This window comes from Leptinotarsa decemlineata, unplaced genomic scaffold (assembly GCF_025532065.1).
Source record: "Leptinotarsa decemlineata unplaced genomic scaffold, Ldec_3_MD MMD2_tig00000133_RagTag_RagTag, whole genome shotgun sequence".
NCBI lineage: Eukaryota > Metazoa > Arthropoda > Insecta > Coleoptera > Chrysomelidae > Leptinotarsa > Leptinotarsa decemlineata.
This window is the reverse complement of record NW_027412542.1, coordinates 7,126,605-7,147,192: the sequence shown is the minus strand read 5'-3', so window position 1 is coordinate 7,147,192 and position 20,588 is coordinate 7,126,605. Positions and strand designations below refer to the sequence as shown.

Sequence of the window (20,588 nt, the reverse complement as noted above, 5' to 3'; positions counted from 1 at the left end):
GCAATGGTCATCGGCATCAGAGAGTCGAGAATTCAAATGTGCTTGCACTCTTTGAACGTGATTTATAAATTATTTAAATTTCAATAGATCTTTTTTTTAATTTATATTTTGGTTGGTTTCTGGGTTTTGCCGTGGTCTTTGGTTACAATCTCCAAACTTTTCAACTGCAACTGCGCCAGTCATCTTCAGTAGCGTGGTCGAAGTACCCTTCTTAACGTATAAACTGAACAGCTGATTGATACGCCAAGAAGAAGACCACGGCAAAACCCGGAAACCAACCAAAACATTGACGCCAGCCGTGAAAACCTAAATTCCCAAAATGTTTTTGTCACCTTTAACGAACTGAAAAATATACAAATTGTAATGAAGAACTTAATATAGGTGTAAGAAGCCAAATTTTTTAGTTTACTCCGATAAATTACTGCGTAATTTATTATTGGATAGAAGAATCAGCAGAAATTATTCCAAGCCCACGAGTATCAGAATCGTGTACCAATTTACCGTTTCCTTATATTTTATGTGACAATGTTCGTATATTTTGGTTAGACATATTTCAATCAGAATTTTATATTCTCGGAGTATTACCCAATACTTTATGGCTGAATTATTCAAAACCTCATCAAAACATAAAGTCTGTCAAAAAAATTGAAAATATCGCCTAAAATAACACCTGCTGTACGCAATGTCGCATTAACATAAACTTCTCTTGAATTAATTCGGAGGATGACAAGTTAGTCAAATATATTAACATGTTGAATTTCATTAGTTCTGACTTCCACTGTCCAATATTATATAAAATGATTTGAAATCCCTAAAAGAACTAATACAAATAAAAAATTTAAAAAAATAGCTGAAAATAACAAACATATTAAGCAATAAAACCCTGAAATCAAATTACAGTGAAATAAAATACAAATAAAAAATAGAACAATTAAAAAAAAATCATAAATTCCAAGCGAAGTTTCTTCACGACGTTTCGATTGATAGTCTCCACAATCGTTTTCGGGTGATGACTGGCTGATTTCTCGCAGAGATGAGTATTTATGGGTCATTCGAGTACTTTCACTTGTCTCCTCTTTCCGCTTCACCGGTTTATCGGGAGATGACCGTTTGGCGGGAGTTGTCCATTTTTCACTTGATTATGGGTTTCCATATGTTGCGTATCTCTACTGTTCTTACGAATTATTTTTTATTAGTTGATCAACAGGAGGGAGTATTCCTACGGATTATTTATCTGAAATGTTTGTTTTATTTATTTTGCCCATGTACTAATTATTTATTAGAGATTTTTTGAATAGTTGGCAAAAATAAACAGAATTTGAATATTTGTCAAACATAAAAACCACGTCTTGCCATTCAAAGAATTTTTATTCAAAAAACTATTAAAACTTATGTTTCTGACTCCGGTTAGTTTTGGTTTTGAAATTCCCTTTGGTTTTAATAGTTTTTTGAATAGAAATACTTTGAATGACAAGACGTGGTTTTTATGTTTGACAAGTATTCAAACTCTGTTTATTTTTGCCAACTATTCAAAAAATCTCTAATAAATAATTAGTACATGAGCAACATAAATAAAACAAACATTTCAGATAAATAATCCGTAGGAACATTTACGCTAGCTCGGCTGAATACTTTGTTGGACAACATGAATGCGGTTTATTTAAATTTCCTCCCTGTGTATGATCTTAGCTTGGGACCATTCGACGTTATGTTGATGGATCCAAACATGCTCTGCTATTCCTGATTTGCTGGATTCCCGTCGCTGTGTGTGTTTCTTGTGCCCGGCAATGCGAACTTTCAATGGCCTCTTAGTTTCACCGATATAGGATTTTCCACACTCACAGGGTATCCGGTTATTCTTGGAATCGCAGTCCGCGTTTGGTGGCCTGGTTTTCGTGAGGCTGCCACGAATAGTGTTTCCGGATCTGAAGCAGGTTCTGATGTTGTACTTGCACCCAATTCTTCTTATCTTTTTCGATAATCCTCTGATGTAGGGAAGTGTAAGCACTGGTTGTGACGGCTTCCCTTTCTTGAGACGCTCTTGCTGTCTTTCAGCCAAAGCCTGTTCCACTATCGCTTTTGAGTAGCCATTGAATTGAAGATCATTTTTGATGATGTCTAGTTCCTTCTCGAGACCTTCCTTCTTATTACAGAGCCCGAAAGCACGGTCTACTAGAGTCTTGAGGATTCCTTTTTTAGTCGATTGATGGTGGTTGGATTCGTGGTTCAGATACTGTCCCGTGTGAGTGGATTTTCGGTATACAGATGTTTTCCACTTCACCTAAACGTTTTAGTATCAGACACATATCAGAAGATTGAATCTGATGTATCGTCATGTGTGACCAACCACCCCCATATTGACCAATTGTTCCTGCAAAAATTTAATTCGAAACGTCTTTGTAAATCTTGTTTATTGAATTTCATAGTATGTTTTTATCAATTTTTCTGTTTGACCCTGTATAAACACAATTAGGGGAGTATATGTGAATAAAACCATAGTCTTGACCAAGTTAAAAAGTAAAACAAAGTGAGAGACAAGAATCGACTGAATTCTCTTAAATATGCCAATGATTTTGCCAGGATTTTTCGGAATGTGGTCCACAGGCTGCAGGTTACCTAAGAGGATTAGGAGGACGTCTTCCGGCTGTCGGAAGCAGCAGAGAAGCCCTGCCATGATTGCAGTGTCCTGCAATCATGGCAGGGCTTCTCTTTGATATATTCACGAGTGACTTATTTCCCACGCCAAGCCACAAGCTTGCTGACAATGTCTGTCAACCTCGGATGAGATAATTCTTCACAAAGAAATTCAGGCCCTGGTAGCAGATACACATTATCTGTCTACCCCACCACAGATCGGATAATGTTTTCAGCGTTCGAGAGATTTCCATTCTTGCCAGCTGACCCAAAAGATTACTCCCATATTAAATAATTGCATTCATTAAGAAACTAGATTTATTTGGTCAAATTTCAATTTCGGTTACTTTGACCTACCTATAATATCATTTTCTACTTCGTTAAAGAGGCAAGCAGATATCCAGAAGGAGTTCAGTTTTGGTTATTATGAGTTTTCATTTAGAATATTGGATATTTTTAAGATGAAACCATAGATCCAAATTGGGAAACGAAGAAATGTTTTTATCACTCTACGTGTATTCTATTAGCTGTCACACTAAGCACCATGTCCAAATATGTCGTGATCAAACTATTTTCAATATTTACACACACCTTCAATAATCTTATCTGAAACTATTAGCATCTGTCGAATTTGTATCTCTTAGAATCATTTAACTATTTTATTTCTCGATGAGTATGACCAATTTCTCATTGAAATGGTCAAATTATTGTAATTGACGTTCCCAAATTTACGATTCTTCTTCAGAGAAACATTCATAAATAATTCATCATGAGTAATGACGGTCTTCCTACACATGCATCTTACACGTAGGATTTCAATAACAATGATTAACAAGTCCGTAACTTCTAATAATGCCGAAGATAAATATTGCTCGAAATCCATTCCATACATTACATTTGAATTCTGACAGAATAAATCTCTTTGTGATGTTTATTTTTGAATATTACTGGAGTTTTTTCCCAACACCAAATCGTTATTTTTATACCTCGACACGTGTTTCGATCACCAAGTGATCATCTTCAAGAGGAAGATAAAACTAATAACTACTCAAAACTAAAGCTACTTATACTAATCAGGTACATCATACAGGTAGGTAATCAGTAATACCACCCATACAAGTGTACCACCCTAAATTAATTTTACAATTGGCCTTTCTATTATTTACAATATGTCCTTATGTATGTTTAAATGTTACAGCCATGTATAGAGAACAATTTTCAGCTATATAAAATTAGTTTCACAATATTGCCTATCTAAATATATTTACAATGTGTCTTTTTGTAGTATTCAGTAAACCCAACAATATTATTTCAACAGGCTATATAGTATGCTATTTGGTATTGGTCCGTTGTCGTTATTCATAATATTATTATGTTTACTTATTTTCACACTCTCATAGGCATCTAGTTGCCTGTTGTTATTAACTTTTCAAACTAATCTTAAAGAACTGAAGTCTATGGAATGGTTTTGTTGCAAAATATGATGGGCGACGGACCAATACAAAATAGCATACTATATAGCTTGTTGAAATAATATTGATGGGTTTACTGATTTCTACAAAAAGACACATTGTAAATATATTTAGATAGGCAATATTGTGAAACTAATTTTATATAGCTGATGAAAATTGTTTTATATATAGCTGTAACATTTAAACATACATAAGGACATATTGTAAATAATAGAAAGGCCAATTGTAAAATTAATTTAGGGTGGTACACTTGTATGGGTGGTATTACTGATTACCTACCTGTATGATGTACCTGATTAGTATAAGTAGGTAGCTTCAGTTTTGAGTAGTTATTAGTTTTATCTTCCTCTTGAAGATGATCACTTGGTGATCGAAACACGTGTCGAGGTGTTAAAAATAACGATTTGGTGTTGGGAAAAAACTCCAGTAATATTCATTACTACACCAAAGGTTCCAAACAGTATATCACAAATGTTTATTTTTCACAAAAAATAAGTCATACACCGCCAATTGCGTAGACATAGAGGTCTCATTTTCATCGAAATACTGTTGTAATGATTTCAACCAAGTGAGTCTATTCGTTTTGTTTCCGAAGCTATACAGGAAATACCAAAAAAAATTACATATCTTATTTCTGGCATACCTATATTTTCATTGTTCTCAAAAATATTGAGAATATTTTCAAACGTTATCACGGGAACTTAGGATCAACTATATTCATATAATTTTTATACAGGATAACGACAGACTTGAACTACCTTGAAATTTTCAATATGGGTATATTTTTTCGGTTATATTTTCATAACAAGTTTTTGATTAACAATGTAATGCATAATAATGTGAAATAAGACTTTTACTAATATGCATGAGAGTTTTAGTTAGTTGATGATCATTAAATAAATAACAATTTTTATCACGATTTTGATAATGAATGGTATGTTCGGATTTCCATTGTCAAAAAAGTAACATATTTGAACTGTATGAAAGAACATATGAAATAAATATGAATGAAATTTTTGACCGAAATAAGTGAATGAATTAGTTGAAATTGAAAAAATTTGCAAAATTGAATAAGCTATCAATACAAAAATTCAAGAAATGTAAGAACGCTAATTTGTAAAGTAGGCAAATTATTGTAACCTGAAATGATAAAGAATCAATAAATGAGTCCGCAATAAGTGAAATGTCAAATATATACAAGCAACAAAAATTGTATGAACATGAAACAAAAAAATCAAATAAATGATGAGAAAGGCAAAAAATGAGAAACGAGAAACTCCGTAACAGTCTCACTGGCAATATCAGAGGTTTGTATTATCAAGATATTTCAGGAACTTTAGGAACACAGAAGAATTTTTTCGGAATCAGCACATGAAGTACGTACCGCTTCCATAACTTGAAAATTATAATTTACCTAATTTATATAATCACTCAATATATTTTTTCAGGCCGTAAAAGGTGAAAATACCCGAAAAAAATCGATAAAAATCAAAGTATATCGATATTGTTGATAAAAAATTGCTTCAAAAATATAGGTATTTGAAATTTCAAAGTTAAGGTGATCCAACTCTAATGGCACTCAGTATAAAAATTCTATCAAAATGTCTAATAGCTAATTGAAAGTCCCCGTGACAAAGTTTCAATAGATTTTTATTATTTCTAGAACAGAAAAAAATATCCGCAAAGTGGACTTTGTGAAACACCAAGTTGATGAATAAGGGAGTTTAAAGGGAGTCTGTCACTCCCCTTATCGAAATAGTTGAGATTTTGTTATCGAATATCATCGTTTTTCGATTGAATATTATATTTCTAAAAGTTCACAAGCTCAGATAATTCACTTCTTACTGAAAAAAAAATTATCTTGAACAAAAAACAAAAAATTTCTTTCTCTATTTCTCTCATTTACTGGAGAATTTCTCACTATAACTCTCTCTTATATCAACGTTTTCCGATTGAATAGTACATTTCTGAAAGTTCATAAGCTCAGATAATTTACTCCTTACTAAAACAAAGAATTTCTCTTGAACAGAAAACAAAGAATTTCTCTCTCTGTTACTGGAGTATTTCTTACTATAACTATCTTTTATATCAACGTTTTTCGATTGAATATTACATTTTTGAAAGTTCATAAGCTCAGATAATTTACTCTTTACTGAACAAAGAATTTCTCCTCAACAGAAAACAAAGAATTTCTCTATCTGTTTCTCTCTCTTACTGGAGAATTTCTTACTATAACTCTCTCTTGCTGAGGAATTCCTGTCTCTGTCTCTCTTACTGAACATAGAATTCATCTCGTGTACTGAACAAAAGTGTTTTCATTTATTCTTTTGTAAACGAAAACCTATCGAAAATAAAAATGTTATACATGAATACACCTGGTAATCTTGTTTTTGACCGATGTATGTTTCTTCTGCAGCTTTATGTATAATGGAGAAGTAAACATAGGACAAGAGCATCTAACGGAATTTTTAAAGACTGCACAAATGCTACAAGTCAGGGGATTGGCCGACGTTCCTCCAGGGGCCGCTGGACCAAGACTGTTGACGGACCCCGAACAAAAGATCTCACCGGTAAGTAAAAACCATATGGGGTCGAACACGAAATTTAAATTTTGAATCACAATCCTCGCAATTCATATAGTATATACGAAGTCAATTAGAATGGCATAAAAACTAAATAGTTACCGAACGTCGGCAATGTCTTTGTATGGTATGGGCGGCGTGGTAACATTTTTTCAAACTTATTTTATTTTTCATGAACCTACATTTTTTTTTATCAGTAGTAATGCCAGAGTAATATATTTTATTTAATTAAACAAATGCGCTTTATATATATGAAAGAGCAAGTAAAGAATGTGATTGAATACTGACAATTTACAAAACCGTAACACTATACAATAATTTCAGCAGGCGTGTTCATACTCAGTATAAACACACTTATGAAGTAATTAATGTCAATATACGAAGTCATTCAAAATGTTTCTTATGTACATAATTTTCAACAAACATTATATTCCTAGCTCACCATGCACTTGTAATCTGTGCATATTCATAACTTCAAAAGCAATTTTCTGAAGATCCATAGATATCCAGTGAAAAAAAATTCAAAATTGAAAAACTAGATTTCAGATTTAAAATTTTGAAATAATTTAAATTAAAAAATATTATTCTGAATTAATGAATTTTATAGAAAAAAATATTTAATGTGTTTGAAATGAAACAGGGTCAAAACTAACGAGTTTAATGTAGCTCGAGTTAAATCTCATTTTGTAATAGTGGAACAATTTATATAAAAATGGGCAAAAATCAAAATAATCTTGTGTGTTAAAATTGCATTTGAGCTGAAAATTGCTTTTAGTTGAACTGTTTCTATTTTTGGAAATTTCATAATTGAAAAACTAGATTTCAGATTTGAAATTTTGAAATAATTTAAATTAAAAAATATTATTTTGAATTCATGAACTTTATAGTAAAAATTATTCAATGTGTTTGGAATGAAACAGAGTGAAAACTAAGAAGTTTAATGTAGCTCGAGTTAAATTTCATTTTGTAATACTGGTACAATTTATATAAAAATGGGTAGAAATCAAAATAATCTTGTGTATTACAATTGCTTTTAGTAAAACTGTTTCTCTTTTTGAAGTTCTGAGAAATAATTCCACTTTTGGAATGTTTTTGGAGAGACATTGAATTATTCATAAATATATTAGTTTCCTGTAAATAAATAAATTCCTCGGAAAAGTGAATAAGTTATACAGGGTATATTAAATTTTGCTCCAAATTATTGGAATAATACATTCATTTATTTTATCACGCCGGTGTCCAAAAACTTGCCCGTCCAGATTTTAAATAGTGAAATATTGATTTTCAAAACATACTTACGAGGTGACCTATTGAAACGTAAACTGACGGTATTCCCGATTAAACCGTTAGTACTTAATAATTGGCATCATAATCAATACACTCTCAGCCATTACTGTTACATTGCAGACAATATCATAACTAGTGTAATGAATGATTTGAATTTTCATACCAAAGAAGAGAATATAATGAATGTGTTTGCATGGAGTACATTTTATATCAGCTTTTTCCAAAAGCATGATTGAAAATATTAATTGTTAAAAAAATAGTCTACTCACAAATTATGTGAAATAATTTAGTTCACTTGAAAGGTACATGAAATTCATAACCAAATGAAAATCATATTGATGTAAATACTGTCACATAAGTCACACGAAGCCTTATCCTCTCAAGAATAATTTTTGATTTCATGAATGGACTGGCATGAGAACCGGTGAAAATCAATTTGAAATCATCAAAGCTGTTCCACCCAGAAATATTCATTCATATGAGAAATGTTTGTTGAGTTAATTATAAACCGAAAGATAATCAATCTTTTTGTTTTTGACATGTAACAGACATGAGTATTGCAATATTGTCCAACACCTAACATTATACCAATTCAAAACAAAGAAAAACTTTTACTCAATTGACTAATGATTATCGATTGAACCCAACTCGTTTTCAATTAAATTTGCGATTTTCAAACGGTTTTATAAGAGGTCACAGTCGACATACTAATCTGTAATTTATGTTGATTAGAAATAACCCATGGGCGTTTTTGAAGCCGGTTCTATTGGACTGAAATCGGAACCATTCCACCGATGGTGATACCTGATTGGCCAGCTGAATAACGTGACAGAAATTACGGAAATCAAACCATATTATGGTTATAGTTTGCATAGCTTATTTTTGTTTGTCACTGATGACATGGTAGTTTATGGAATTTTTGTACTTTATGATGATATTTATTCATTTCTTAAAATGATTGCTTTCACAAAATCAATTAAAATACTTAGTAATTAATTGAAACGGCATTCAGATGATATTTCAGGATATTGGACAAATAACACAATGCCCTTGCAACAATACACAATTTTATGAGATATGATTTTTTTAAAGAACAACAAACTATAGAAGAGTGACAAGTATAGGTATTGTTAATATTAGGGGCATTATGATAATGCATCGGTCAGAAGTTTACTAATTTATAATTCATATCCAGGAAGTTTCCTAATGCAATGAAATTAACAGAAGTTCATCTTATGAAAAATCACCCATAAATCTTTCTTATATGTCAATACCTATTCTTGGAAATCAATCTTCAAATATTATAATATTAGTTAAATAATAAAAGATCACAAAAAATATCAGAACTGTAGAAAATTTGAATACTAAATTTAAAAAAAAAGCAGAATGCATCAAAAAAAGTCTAATTCAATTCATGACATTCCTTAAAACAAAATCAATTTGACTTATATTATCATAAAATCCAGAAATAACGACACGTAAAAAAGTTATGAAACTAGTAGTCGGAAGCCTGTCGGTTCGACGTGGGTGCTTTGTTCACTCACTCAAAACGACCGCCGTGTTGGTCGCTGGTTCAAGCCCCAGACTGAACGATCGATTTCCACTTGCTATCGTCCAACCGTGTTAGGAGTCACACGTTAAAAGTTAAGACCTCGTTGGTCCTTAGCTCGCAAAAGTTTCGACTTCTGAAGGTTGTCATTCGTGGGGGTGCGACAGCTGGTTAACGGAAAAACAGATTCAAACAGATTCAATACATCAGCACGTTAAAACAAAACATCAGTCAAATTTTACGTGAAGTGAAAATTTTACATATAAAACAATATATTAAAACGATTATTTCTCGAAATGATTGAAAGTATTGAAGGCATGTTTTCTCGTTGAAGAAAATGAAGGCCCCATACAAAAGACAACTCTTAGGAGTTGAAACTCGTGCTAAAGATTAACGATGTCTTACCTTTCAACGTGCGATTTCTAGCACGGTAATTCCATGAATGAAAAAGTGACAATGATACTCTTGTTAGTTCGTACTGGAACCTCTATTAAAACACTTTCCCAACAACAGATAAGGAGAGATCTTAGTATCCTTTGACATATCTTCGTTACTTCCAAGTGTAAAAATACCAAAAACAATAATAATATAGTAATAATAATAATAAACTTTATTGAAATAGGAAACCTAATATACATATCTATCAGTGTAATAATAACACTAACACAATGAAATATAAAAAAAAATATGTGAAAAATTTTAAATTTTAACAATTTAAGATTTAAACTAGCATGTAGCCAGACAGTGAACATTACATATAAAGATTTCAGTATCATATGTTAAGTAACATTTAAATAGCTAATGAAATATAGGTACATATATACATACAATTATTATTAAAACAGTGATATTTGGTTTCATTACAGATACACATACCCTAGTGAAAATTAAAAACAATAAATGATAGCCACATAATAATTCCACATAACTTTACAATTTTTATTCTACTACTTTTTTTCAAATTCTTCAACTGCTCTTTTAAGCTCTTCTAAATGGATATTTTTTTTTATTTCTTCAGGTAATTCATTGAACTCGTGGAAGCCCTTAAAAATTAACGAATTCATAGTACTTCCGAATGCCGGTCTGTTTATATGTATACTATTGGAATTTCTTGTATTATAATTATGAATGTTTTTATTGATGTAATAAAATATTCTGGTGCCATTTCATTTACAATTTTGTATACTAGAGTCATTGTAAAGTCTACTTACAACTGATAACCAATTCAAACAATCAAGATACTTATGATGCACTGTTTGAAACCTTTGGTGTAGCAATGAATATTACTGGAGTTTTTTCCCAACACCAAATCGTCATTTTTAACACCTCAACACGTGTTTTGATCACCAAGTGATTGAATTTTCAACAGCACGATGTCGAGGCAGTTGTTAGACTGTCGACTGTTGCGTTGTCTCAATGATCCATAACAATAAGAACATATTTTGGATTCTGAAATGTACTTTATATGAGGTGATACCAATACAGCAACATAATATGAGGATACTCCTTCTAATGCTCTCAAAATTTATGACCAGTTGGTCAAAATTTCGTATGGATCGGCTATTTTCCTTACCGACTTTCAGTTATATGATGAAATTAGCCAATACTTGATGAAATTCCATAACAAACGTCTTCAAAAAACACATCTCCAAATCTAAGGAATTTGTTTTGAACTCATGCTAAAAACCTTTTTTTAATATGGAAAAAACATTCCACTAGAAGTAATGGAGTGCTTAAAATACACTCTCTACATTTCAAAAAACTATAAAAGTGTTTTCAATATGAATATTCTGATTCTCGATTGAAATAATTGCTAGCTTTCGAATCTCTTAGTTATCTAAACGATTGGGATAATTTCAAACTCTGTTCAAATACCGGTTAATGTTGAATATGCATGATTATTTGTTATTTGGCAATACGCTTCATAATTCTGATCGATATTTATTAGCATCATTTTGAAAGTTACAAGGAAGTGAATACGCCCAATTAATTTGATGTATGCATAAAAAGTTGTCTTCAAATGGTTTCATTAAAATAATTTATACCAAGTGCAAACATTTATTCTGACTTTAATGGCTGGCGAAAAATTGGCAATAAGAATTTGGCAAGATAATTAATTTAAATGAAGAGTTAAAAAGCATTTCAATAAAAAATTAATTCAAAAAGTTTTTTACAAGAATTTTGTCAAATTGAAAATATCCATAAAGCATTATAAATACTGAATAAAGTGATTTACCTTGGATTCAAATCTCTGAAAAATGGTTTCCGAAAGTTTATTCTTCCAATGAAAGAGTGAAGAGATTCAATATTATGATTTGTGAAGCACAAAATCTCAAGGTCGTCTCCACAATTCATCACCCTCAGATGTTAGAACGGTAGAACCATCAATTAGTACATGTTTCGAATCTATATAGGTTCATCATCAGCTAATTATTTAAAAATTCTGCAATAAAAGAAGAACAACATAATAATAGTTAATACAATGAAGTATAAAATCCTCACATAGAGAATCGCGAATCTACTGCACAGATATAATGGACTTCTACCATAGATATTGAGATTGTCGGATGTTCCAGGTGGAAAATTTACACCTTAGTGACCACAGGAACCTTTCCAAATGAGAGAATTTTCCATACGTCGAATTGTTTATAAAGAAGGTGAGATTTAAGGTATTCTCATGTCTGTTCAGAAGTCTTTTAAACATAGATTCAAGAAGTCTATGCAGAAAACATATTTTCACAAAGTATTATCGTTTATTCATACACCTTTATCCATAATAATAGTAAACACCTTCATTACTAGAGCAACAAATAACTACGACAGCAAATAACTACTAAATTGTCCTTCCACTTAACCTAATTACTGACTGGCGATGTAACTGAAAAATATTATGATACAAAACTAAACGAACAATCATAGGCTATGAATCAATCGAGGAGAAGAAATAATAGAATGAGAAAAAAAAGAAGACAGAAAAGCGGAATGGTGAAAGGTTCATCAAGTTATTGATTTTGCTGAAAGATGTTAAAGAGCCTTGAACCTGACGTTAATATTGAACATCAATTTGAAACGTCTTTTTTCTGTGTAGATACAAAGGGACTTTATATAAGAGAATCTTATGATAGAAACAGGCAGCATGCAGTTTTCACCTATTCTCCATATTTAGCCATCCAACTTTCTTGAACTTGTGAGATATTCCGTTCCGATATTCTTATTTCATATATGAGTATCAAACAAAAATTGTGGACTTTCTGAAGATTTCGGTAATAATGACTTGTCAGATTCGGCCCATGGTATCTGCAAAATTCAATTGTGCTAGCACTAAGCTCTCGCATGACATTTTTTCAATTCTATTGGTAGGCAGTGCCTATTCCCATATACGAGGTCCGGTTATTGAATAACGATACTGCGTGCCTAGAGGGGGCCCTAGATGGGTATGGAAAAAAACGAGTGGTGCATTGGGTATCTGGAAAACTTCTCTATTCACGTACCAAAACATGTTTTCGTGACTATTATAGTATTTGTGCAGTAGAGGTTTGAAACGAACATGTTTTTTTTTCTCGTGCCGAAATCATGTGTGACACAAAACAGTAGCAACGTATCAATCTCAAATTTCTCGTTAAATTAAAAAAACTCCGACTGAGTGTTATACATTGTTGCAAAAGGCTAATGGGGACAATTTTCCATCTCGTGCGCATGTTTTTGAGTGAGGGCCGAGAGTGAACTGAAGATGACCAGCACCCAGGTCGCCCTGTCACTGTTTCAACTCCGGAAACAGTGACCAAAATCAACCAAATTGGCCGTGCAGATCGTCGAACGAGCATCCGGATGTTTGCCGAGGCTGTAAACGCCGACAAAAAAACGGTTAGAAAAATGTTAGACGAGGAATTACGCATGACAAAAGTCTGTGCGAAGTTAGTGCCAAAAAAACCTGACTCCTGACCAAAAGCTCTTGCACCAGCAGGTCTGCTCAGATTTCTTTGAAAGTTTAGAAAAAGATCCTGGACTGATGAAAAACATTATAACCTGCGACAAAACGTGGATTTTCAATACGATGTTGAAACAAAGCGGCAATCGATGCATTGAAAGACGCCTGAATCGCCCAGAATCAAAAAAGCAAGGATATCCAAATCAAAATTAAAGGCAATGTTGATCGTTTTTTTGACATTAACGGTCTCGTGATGACTGAGCGTGATCCAGAGGGTCCGACTGTCAACCAGACTTACTATTTGTCAGTTTTGACAACACTGCGAGAACGAGTTCGTAAGAAATGGCCCGAGTTGTGGAAGAACAACTTCCACAACTCGGCAGATTTGGCAGCGTGCGGCTTTTTTGTTCTCGAAAATAAAATCTGCTTTGAAAGGGACCCAATTTGAGTCGATTGAAGTGCTAAAGCAATGAATGGAAAAGCTTCTAAAGGCCCTCACCAAAGAAGACTGCTTCGATCAATGGAAAAACATATGGAAAGGTGTGTGGCGAGGGGAGGGTGGTATATTAGAGGGGTGCGTGGAATAATTTTCATAATAAAACCCTTTTCCATAACCAGTCTCGTTATTCAATAGCCGGACTTCGTATCAGTTTGAGGGAGGCGTATTAGCGAAACATGTGGAAGCGTGCTTGGGAGCATCACTACCCGTTTTTAACTACTTTTACCTCCTTAGTGAGCTAATAAATATTGGTGGTAAACTTTCGGAAGTCGGGACTTTTTTGTAGAAAATTTTTTTCTCTTTGAGAATTCGTTTGCATTTGCCGAATATTTGCAATACTTCTAGAGTCAATATAGAAATGTAGGCTTTCGCGGCTGTCGTCAATGCTCTGTCTGGTTGGTTTCCGGGTTTTGCCGTATGAGTTGATACGTCAAGAAGAGTACTTCGCCACGCCACTGAAGATGACTGCCGCAGTTGTAGTTGGAGATTATTACTAAAAAAAGACCACAGCAAACCCGGAAACCAACCGAAACACTTCTAGAGACAAGTACGTAATCGGTTTTTATTTTTTACTTGTTTGTTAATAACTCTTGCAATTTTTTTGGAGGGAATTAAAATTTTTCAGAAAGTTTCTTAATCTCATTCCTAACCGAATGATATCCCAATCATAAATTTAGGTGAAGATCAAAGGAAAATAGTTGGCAAATAACTGATGTCTACGAACAGTCGACATTCGGGAAAACGTTGAAATATGGCGAAGGCGTATTGGACAATGTGGCGGAGTCTCGAGGAAAGTTATATTAAAGTATTTTTTTTATAAGCTTCACAAAACTAATTAGTAATGAACTCCAAATAAATTTGGTCTTTTATTTACTTGCAATTCCTTCTAATGATTTTTCGTTTCATCGTATCACATCCTGTGTATTAAAAATCTTCCGGTTTTTATCTCTGGGAAAGAATGGTTTGGGTTTTCTACATACAAAAAATGTGGTAGGTAAACTTCGAAAAATAGGAAGAAAGCAATCATTTTCAAATGAACTCTTCATCATGCAAAAAAGTAACTTTCAGAAAGAGACGGGCAGAAAAAGCCTTCTCGAAACAACTACTTTCAAATAAACATTGAATTACATGAAAGAAAAAAAACATTGAATTATACTTAAAACACTTCTATTCAGGTTGTATTCCAATTGAATTGAATGAGATTCATTCACAGGATTGCTTCACAATATAGTATGTCATCCTCAATGGTGGACATCGATGTTTCGGAAATGCCAAAACTTTTCTTTCCCAAAAATTAATCTCTCCTAAAAATATACCCCTTACAATTTGAACAAGTTTTTATCTATTCCGACATCATGATTTTGATAGTCCTTGATGCTTGATACGGAATAAATCGCTTCATTGATCCTGCGTTACGACTGAACCGAGAAGTATATTCTTGCCATGAGCTAGATGCATTTTGATACCCCTTTTAATAATAATGATAATGATTCATTGAACTGAAAATATGCTCATAAACAATCATAATGTCGGTATAACAATATACGTAAAATAAAATGTAGGTGAAACCCGTAAGATATTAAATTCTTCTACTGCTTTCAAGTGAAAAACATATAGAAGAGTGTTGAGTATACATCAGAGACTAACGTCAAAAATACATTGAGATAATTATATGGGGAAAGTAGCAGGAATAGAAGCCTAAAAAAGGATTTCTTTATGCATGGGCGTAATTTAGGTATTATTTGATTTTTTATACACATCTATTTATATGCACAATATATACATACATGTATACATATAAAATTATTTAAAAGAACCAGTCTCAACTGACCTACCTACACTGTAGGTTAATTACACGTATCAACAACTACTCTTCTGGCAGATACCACGAAGACCGTCGGATATATCCGACAATTGTCAGTGCAGGATTCTTCACAGAATTCATTCCTGCATATACTGTTGGCAATACAACTGCTGGATTCGATTTTCAATTATTGAATCGGGTACACTTGCAGACCGGTTTCTGGCTATATGGCCTCTCGTCAGTACAAGGCAGTGTGTCCATCATCAACAACAAAGAGGTACAACGTGGAATTTCAGTTCACTATAGTAGAATTAGAAACCAATAATATCATTATACTTCTAGATGCCAAAATAATTTCTCAAAGGCATACATTATCATTTCACTAACCATTCACTTGATGAAAATCAATAATGCTATCCACGATAATTACACAATATCCATACTGATAAATTAAAGGTTTATTACATAGTAGCTTCCTCAGTTGATCTGATACAATAAGCTATTCTACAATGCATTTTATATTAACAACAGTAGTTATCATTAGCTCCTGTGTAGCGAGATGCGTTTTATCAAAGTTGATAGTATAAAAATTGTTTATTATCATGGAAAGTTAGACGTGATACTGTATTGGTAACCGATTGGTTACTTCTTTCATCAGAAATCTATGAAAATAAGTATGACATACTAGGGTTAAAAAATTCGTATAACCATCACTAAAACGTGAAAATCTACTGTGGTTGAGAAATATATTGATGGATTACTCTTTTTCTGAAAAAGTCCTCAATGAAATCATTTGAATTACAAATAACTCAGGTTGAACCAATTAAATAATAACGAAGTCAAACGTGGTGATTTAACACGAAAGGCTTTTCTTTAGCGTATGGTTAGGTATGTCCCACATGGTTGGGTATATAGAGTATTGATAATCAGTAACATTAAAATTTGTTACAATTCTTCAGGTGTAAATCGAACCGTCATACGATACACACTGTTTGATAAAATAGCGTAGACATTTCATGAAGGATCATAAAATCGATTAAAATAAAATAAACTTACAATGACCTCTTCTAGGTAACTATGAAATCTTGAAGAGAAAAAGGGAGAGAAAACTAAGATGAGGAAATAAATTTGGGTATAAAGACTATTTCTGCCTAGATTGGGGGAGTAGGAAATAAAATAAGAAATTGGGATACAAATATTGAGATAATTAAAAAAATTCAATCAATCAAAATGAATCTGGTCATTCAAGATTGTTTGTGGGTCTTTAACTATTTTATTGATAATGAAAACTCACTAATGTTCAAGATCCTCCCTTTATCACAGATGCGTAAAAATTTTTATGTCAATGTCTGGATTGAAAAAATGGTTTTGGTTGATAATATGGGATAATATGAATTCCTGCTAGTTATTCAGCAAATATTGCAAAATAGTCTGAAAAGTAATTTGCAATGTGCTTTTTGTCTATTGATATTTTTACTATCTTTGTATCTCTATATTGAACATAAAATATAGTTGAAAACTTTTGATGATAATTGAGAATGTAAAAACAAATTTTACATTTGCAAAGATCTTCTTTTGGCAGCGGTTTATGAGTTGAATCACGAGAAGGGTTTGAAACTCAAATTAATAAATTCAATAATTCTGAACATTTCCTTTATGACCGAATAGAACTGAATTCTTCCTGTCTGTTGAGTCTGTTTTCAAATGTGAAAATTGGTAATTAGTTTATTGCATGTCAATTTAGCAGCCAATTCCATCAAATAGTATTTCATCAGTTCGGACTTCCATTGTCTAATATAATATAAATTGATTTGATAACCCTGAAAAAAATCAAAAAGATTACCCGAAAATAACAATTTTATCAAACAAAAAACTGAAATTACAAAGAAATAACATACAACAACAACCAAACAAATAAAAATTGAAATAATAATTATAAAAGCTGAAAAAATTAAAAATATCATTAACAAAAAATCAAAATATAAAAATTAAAAGATTTCAAACCAAGTTATGTCACAACGTTTCGATTGTTAGTATCCACAATCGTCTTCGGATGATAACTGTTCGGTTGTTGTTGTATGTTATTTCTTTGTAATTTCAGTTTTTTGTTTGATTCAATTGTTATTTCCGGTTAATCTTTTTGATTTTTATTCAGGGTTATCAAATCAATTTATATTATAGTAGACAATGAAAGTCCGAACTGATGAAATACACCACGAAACATTGTCAACCACCTTCAAACATCCATCAAATACCTAGTGTTCAACGAATTTTAAATGAAATAAAAACTGTTCAAATGTATAATTCTATAAAGTTAGCTAACCCTAATTTCCACAATAAAAACATTCGATTCAACAAACTAAATATAATTTGCAGTCGATAGTAAAATCATTTTTCACCATCTACCGATGATAGAAAACAAGTTTACGAAGATGTGAGAAACAAGTATAATAATTGCAACATTTGTATCAGGATATTCATATAATTATTCGTTAGACATATTCAGCAGTTTCATTCCGACAATGTTGTTCATCAAAACTTTCGAATTAGTTACCCTGTACAACCATACATAAATCCGATATTTTAAAATCTAACATTCCTTCTAGGTTCCAATCATAAAACAGGCAATATGTGGGCTATTAATCCGATTGAGTTTGAAAGAACCACGTAATTTTCAATAATATTTTATTACATATTGTATATTTTTGAAATGTTGATTGTTCAGATTTTTATCGTTATTTTCGTGGCTTAATGTCTGGTAATTTGACATTACCTTGATCGCGCAACCTTGAAAGCACAACTATTCTTATGTTAATTTTCGGATAATTATTATTTAAGTTGTTTTGCTGTACTAATTAAACAGTCTTGAATGCAATGTTTTCACGAGAATAATTTATGTAAATCGCGCAATGAAAATAATATTTGTGAAAGTTTCGTTCCAAATATTTTATTGTGGACGCAGTTTTGAAGATTTTTAACGTCTCATTATTCATATGAACAAAATGTCAGAAGTAACTACCATGAACTATTTTGCAGTTTGAAAAATTAAGGACATTTAATGATGTTTGATAAAAAATATTTATTTTGAATAGAAAGGGGTTTATTTTTCAAGCGACTTTTTGGGGAAAAATCCTTTTGCCTTTCTAATTCACCATCTTCATACAAAAAGTGAGAGAATTTTCCAAAGAAAGCAAAAATGCAAATTATTCCAAAATAAACTCTTCACAGAGATGTGTGGATCATGCAAAAAAGTAACTTTGTTTTTAGGTTGGTAGGTAGATTGGAAATAATTTTGAAAAAAAATATTTTTGACTTTCTATATCTCATATAAAAACTGTGGGAAACTTCCGAAGTAGGAAGAAAGCAATCAAAACTTTCACATGAACTTTGAATTTTACGAAAGAAAAAGTAGGTATTTTCGAAACAACCATTTTTATATGAATATACTTCAATTTGTACTTCAAACATTCATTATGAAATGTTTGGAATATTATATAACATCTTCATTGAAATGAAGTAAAACATGAAATGACAAGGATGCACAACTGAAAATCGAGGCATATACGATATAGTGCAACATGCCTTCTAACAGCTCCCCTTCAATAATATAGTTTGGGAGCTAACTAAACTTTAACTTTGAAAATGTCCTTATAGGACGAAACTGCAGTAACGTTAGTTACAAATAAAAGTGGTAAAAACATAGAAAGTTTCAATTCTCTTTTCTTCCAAAGAGTTGAATTCACTGGACTTTTTTTTGGGGATGGTTGAAATGAAAATTTTAAAAGACCCAGCCAACTGCTGTAGATAATTTACAGAAATGAATCACCTCATGTTGTCTACTACTAGCACATTTTTTCAAAATGTAAAGGAGGAAACGGAAGATCGTTTATATCATTGTCTGCAAGTTGATGGTACTCAGTTTCAACATTTGATAAGGTGAATTTTTTTAGTTAGAAACAAAAACATTATGAACTTGCTCATCGTTATAATGTAAAAAATTTCACAGTGTTGGTTATAGTATTGTAAGACCTTTCAGTTAAGGTGTCACTTGATCATTATTCCCATTTGAAATTTATTGGACATATAGGTTGTTACGAAAGGAAGGTGGCTAACTGAAAACTGAAGTTGACGTGTCTCACGATTTTTCAGTCTCTATATCAAGTGACTCATTCGGAGTGGCTCGCTTCAACTGAAATACTCTGTAAGGTCGACTACACCTTCCCTTACGTAGACACCATATATGGGACCGACATAGAGCTTAATCCACGAATAAGAAACGATAATCGAGACTTTCCAAGACGGCCAGTTGCAAAGCCAAGCTATGATATCGGTTACCGATCAGATTCGTCCTCTGTCTTTCACTGCAAGGCAACGAGTTGAAAACCAGATCCCTAACAAAACGCATTTAAAGGTCAACACCTGACTGGTATTCCAATCGCCACAAAAGAAATAACCAGAAAAGGAATTTCTGGCTAAAACATAATAATCTGTACTGATACAGACAAGCCCTATTAGCCTTGAACATATCAGGCGTGACCGACCTAATCGTAAGCGTTATTCGTTCTTCCAAGTCATTCAAACCTGAAGGTTTAATTTTGTACACATTGCTCTTTACATATCCCCATGAAAAAAAATCTAATGATGAACAACCAGTAGCGTTACCTCAGGGCTAGTACTAGAGTGCCACCAAGATGTAGCCAAAGCCTCGGTAGATAATAACATTATCCTGAGGTGGGTTAAAGGGCACGACAGGAGTAAAGGTAATCGCAGTGCCGACTCTTTAGCCAAGGAAGCGGCTAGACCAATAATTTTAGGACCCACTGGCACCTACAG

The 20,588-nt window shown here is 32.4% G+C and overlaps 1 protein-coding gene across 3 annotated transcripts in view; it reads left to right on the top strand.

Moving 5' to 3' along the window:
• ab (BTB/POZ-zinc finger protein abrupt) overlaps window positions 1–20,588 on the top strand; it is a 104,000-nt gene that overhangs the window by 49,077 nt on the left and 34,335 nt on the right. For all 3 annotated transcript variants that reach the window (XM_074172640.1, XM_074172638.1, XM_074172639.1), the window contains exon 3: window positions 6,523–6,676. In XM_074172640.1, the coding sequence (XP_074028741.1) occupies window positions 6,523–6,676 (154 nt within the window). The remainder of the gene's footprint in view (window positions 1–6,522; window positions 6,677–20,588) is intronic.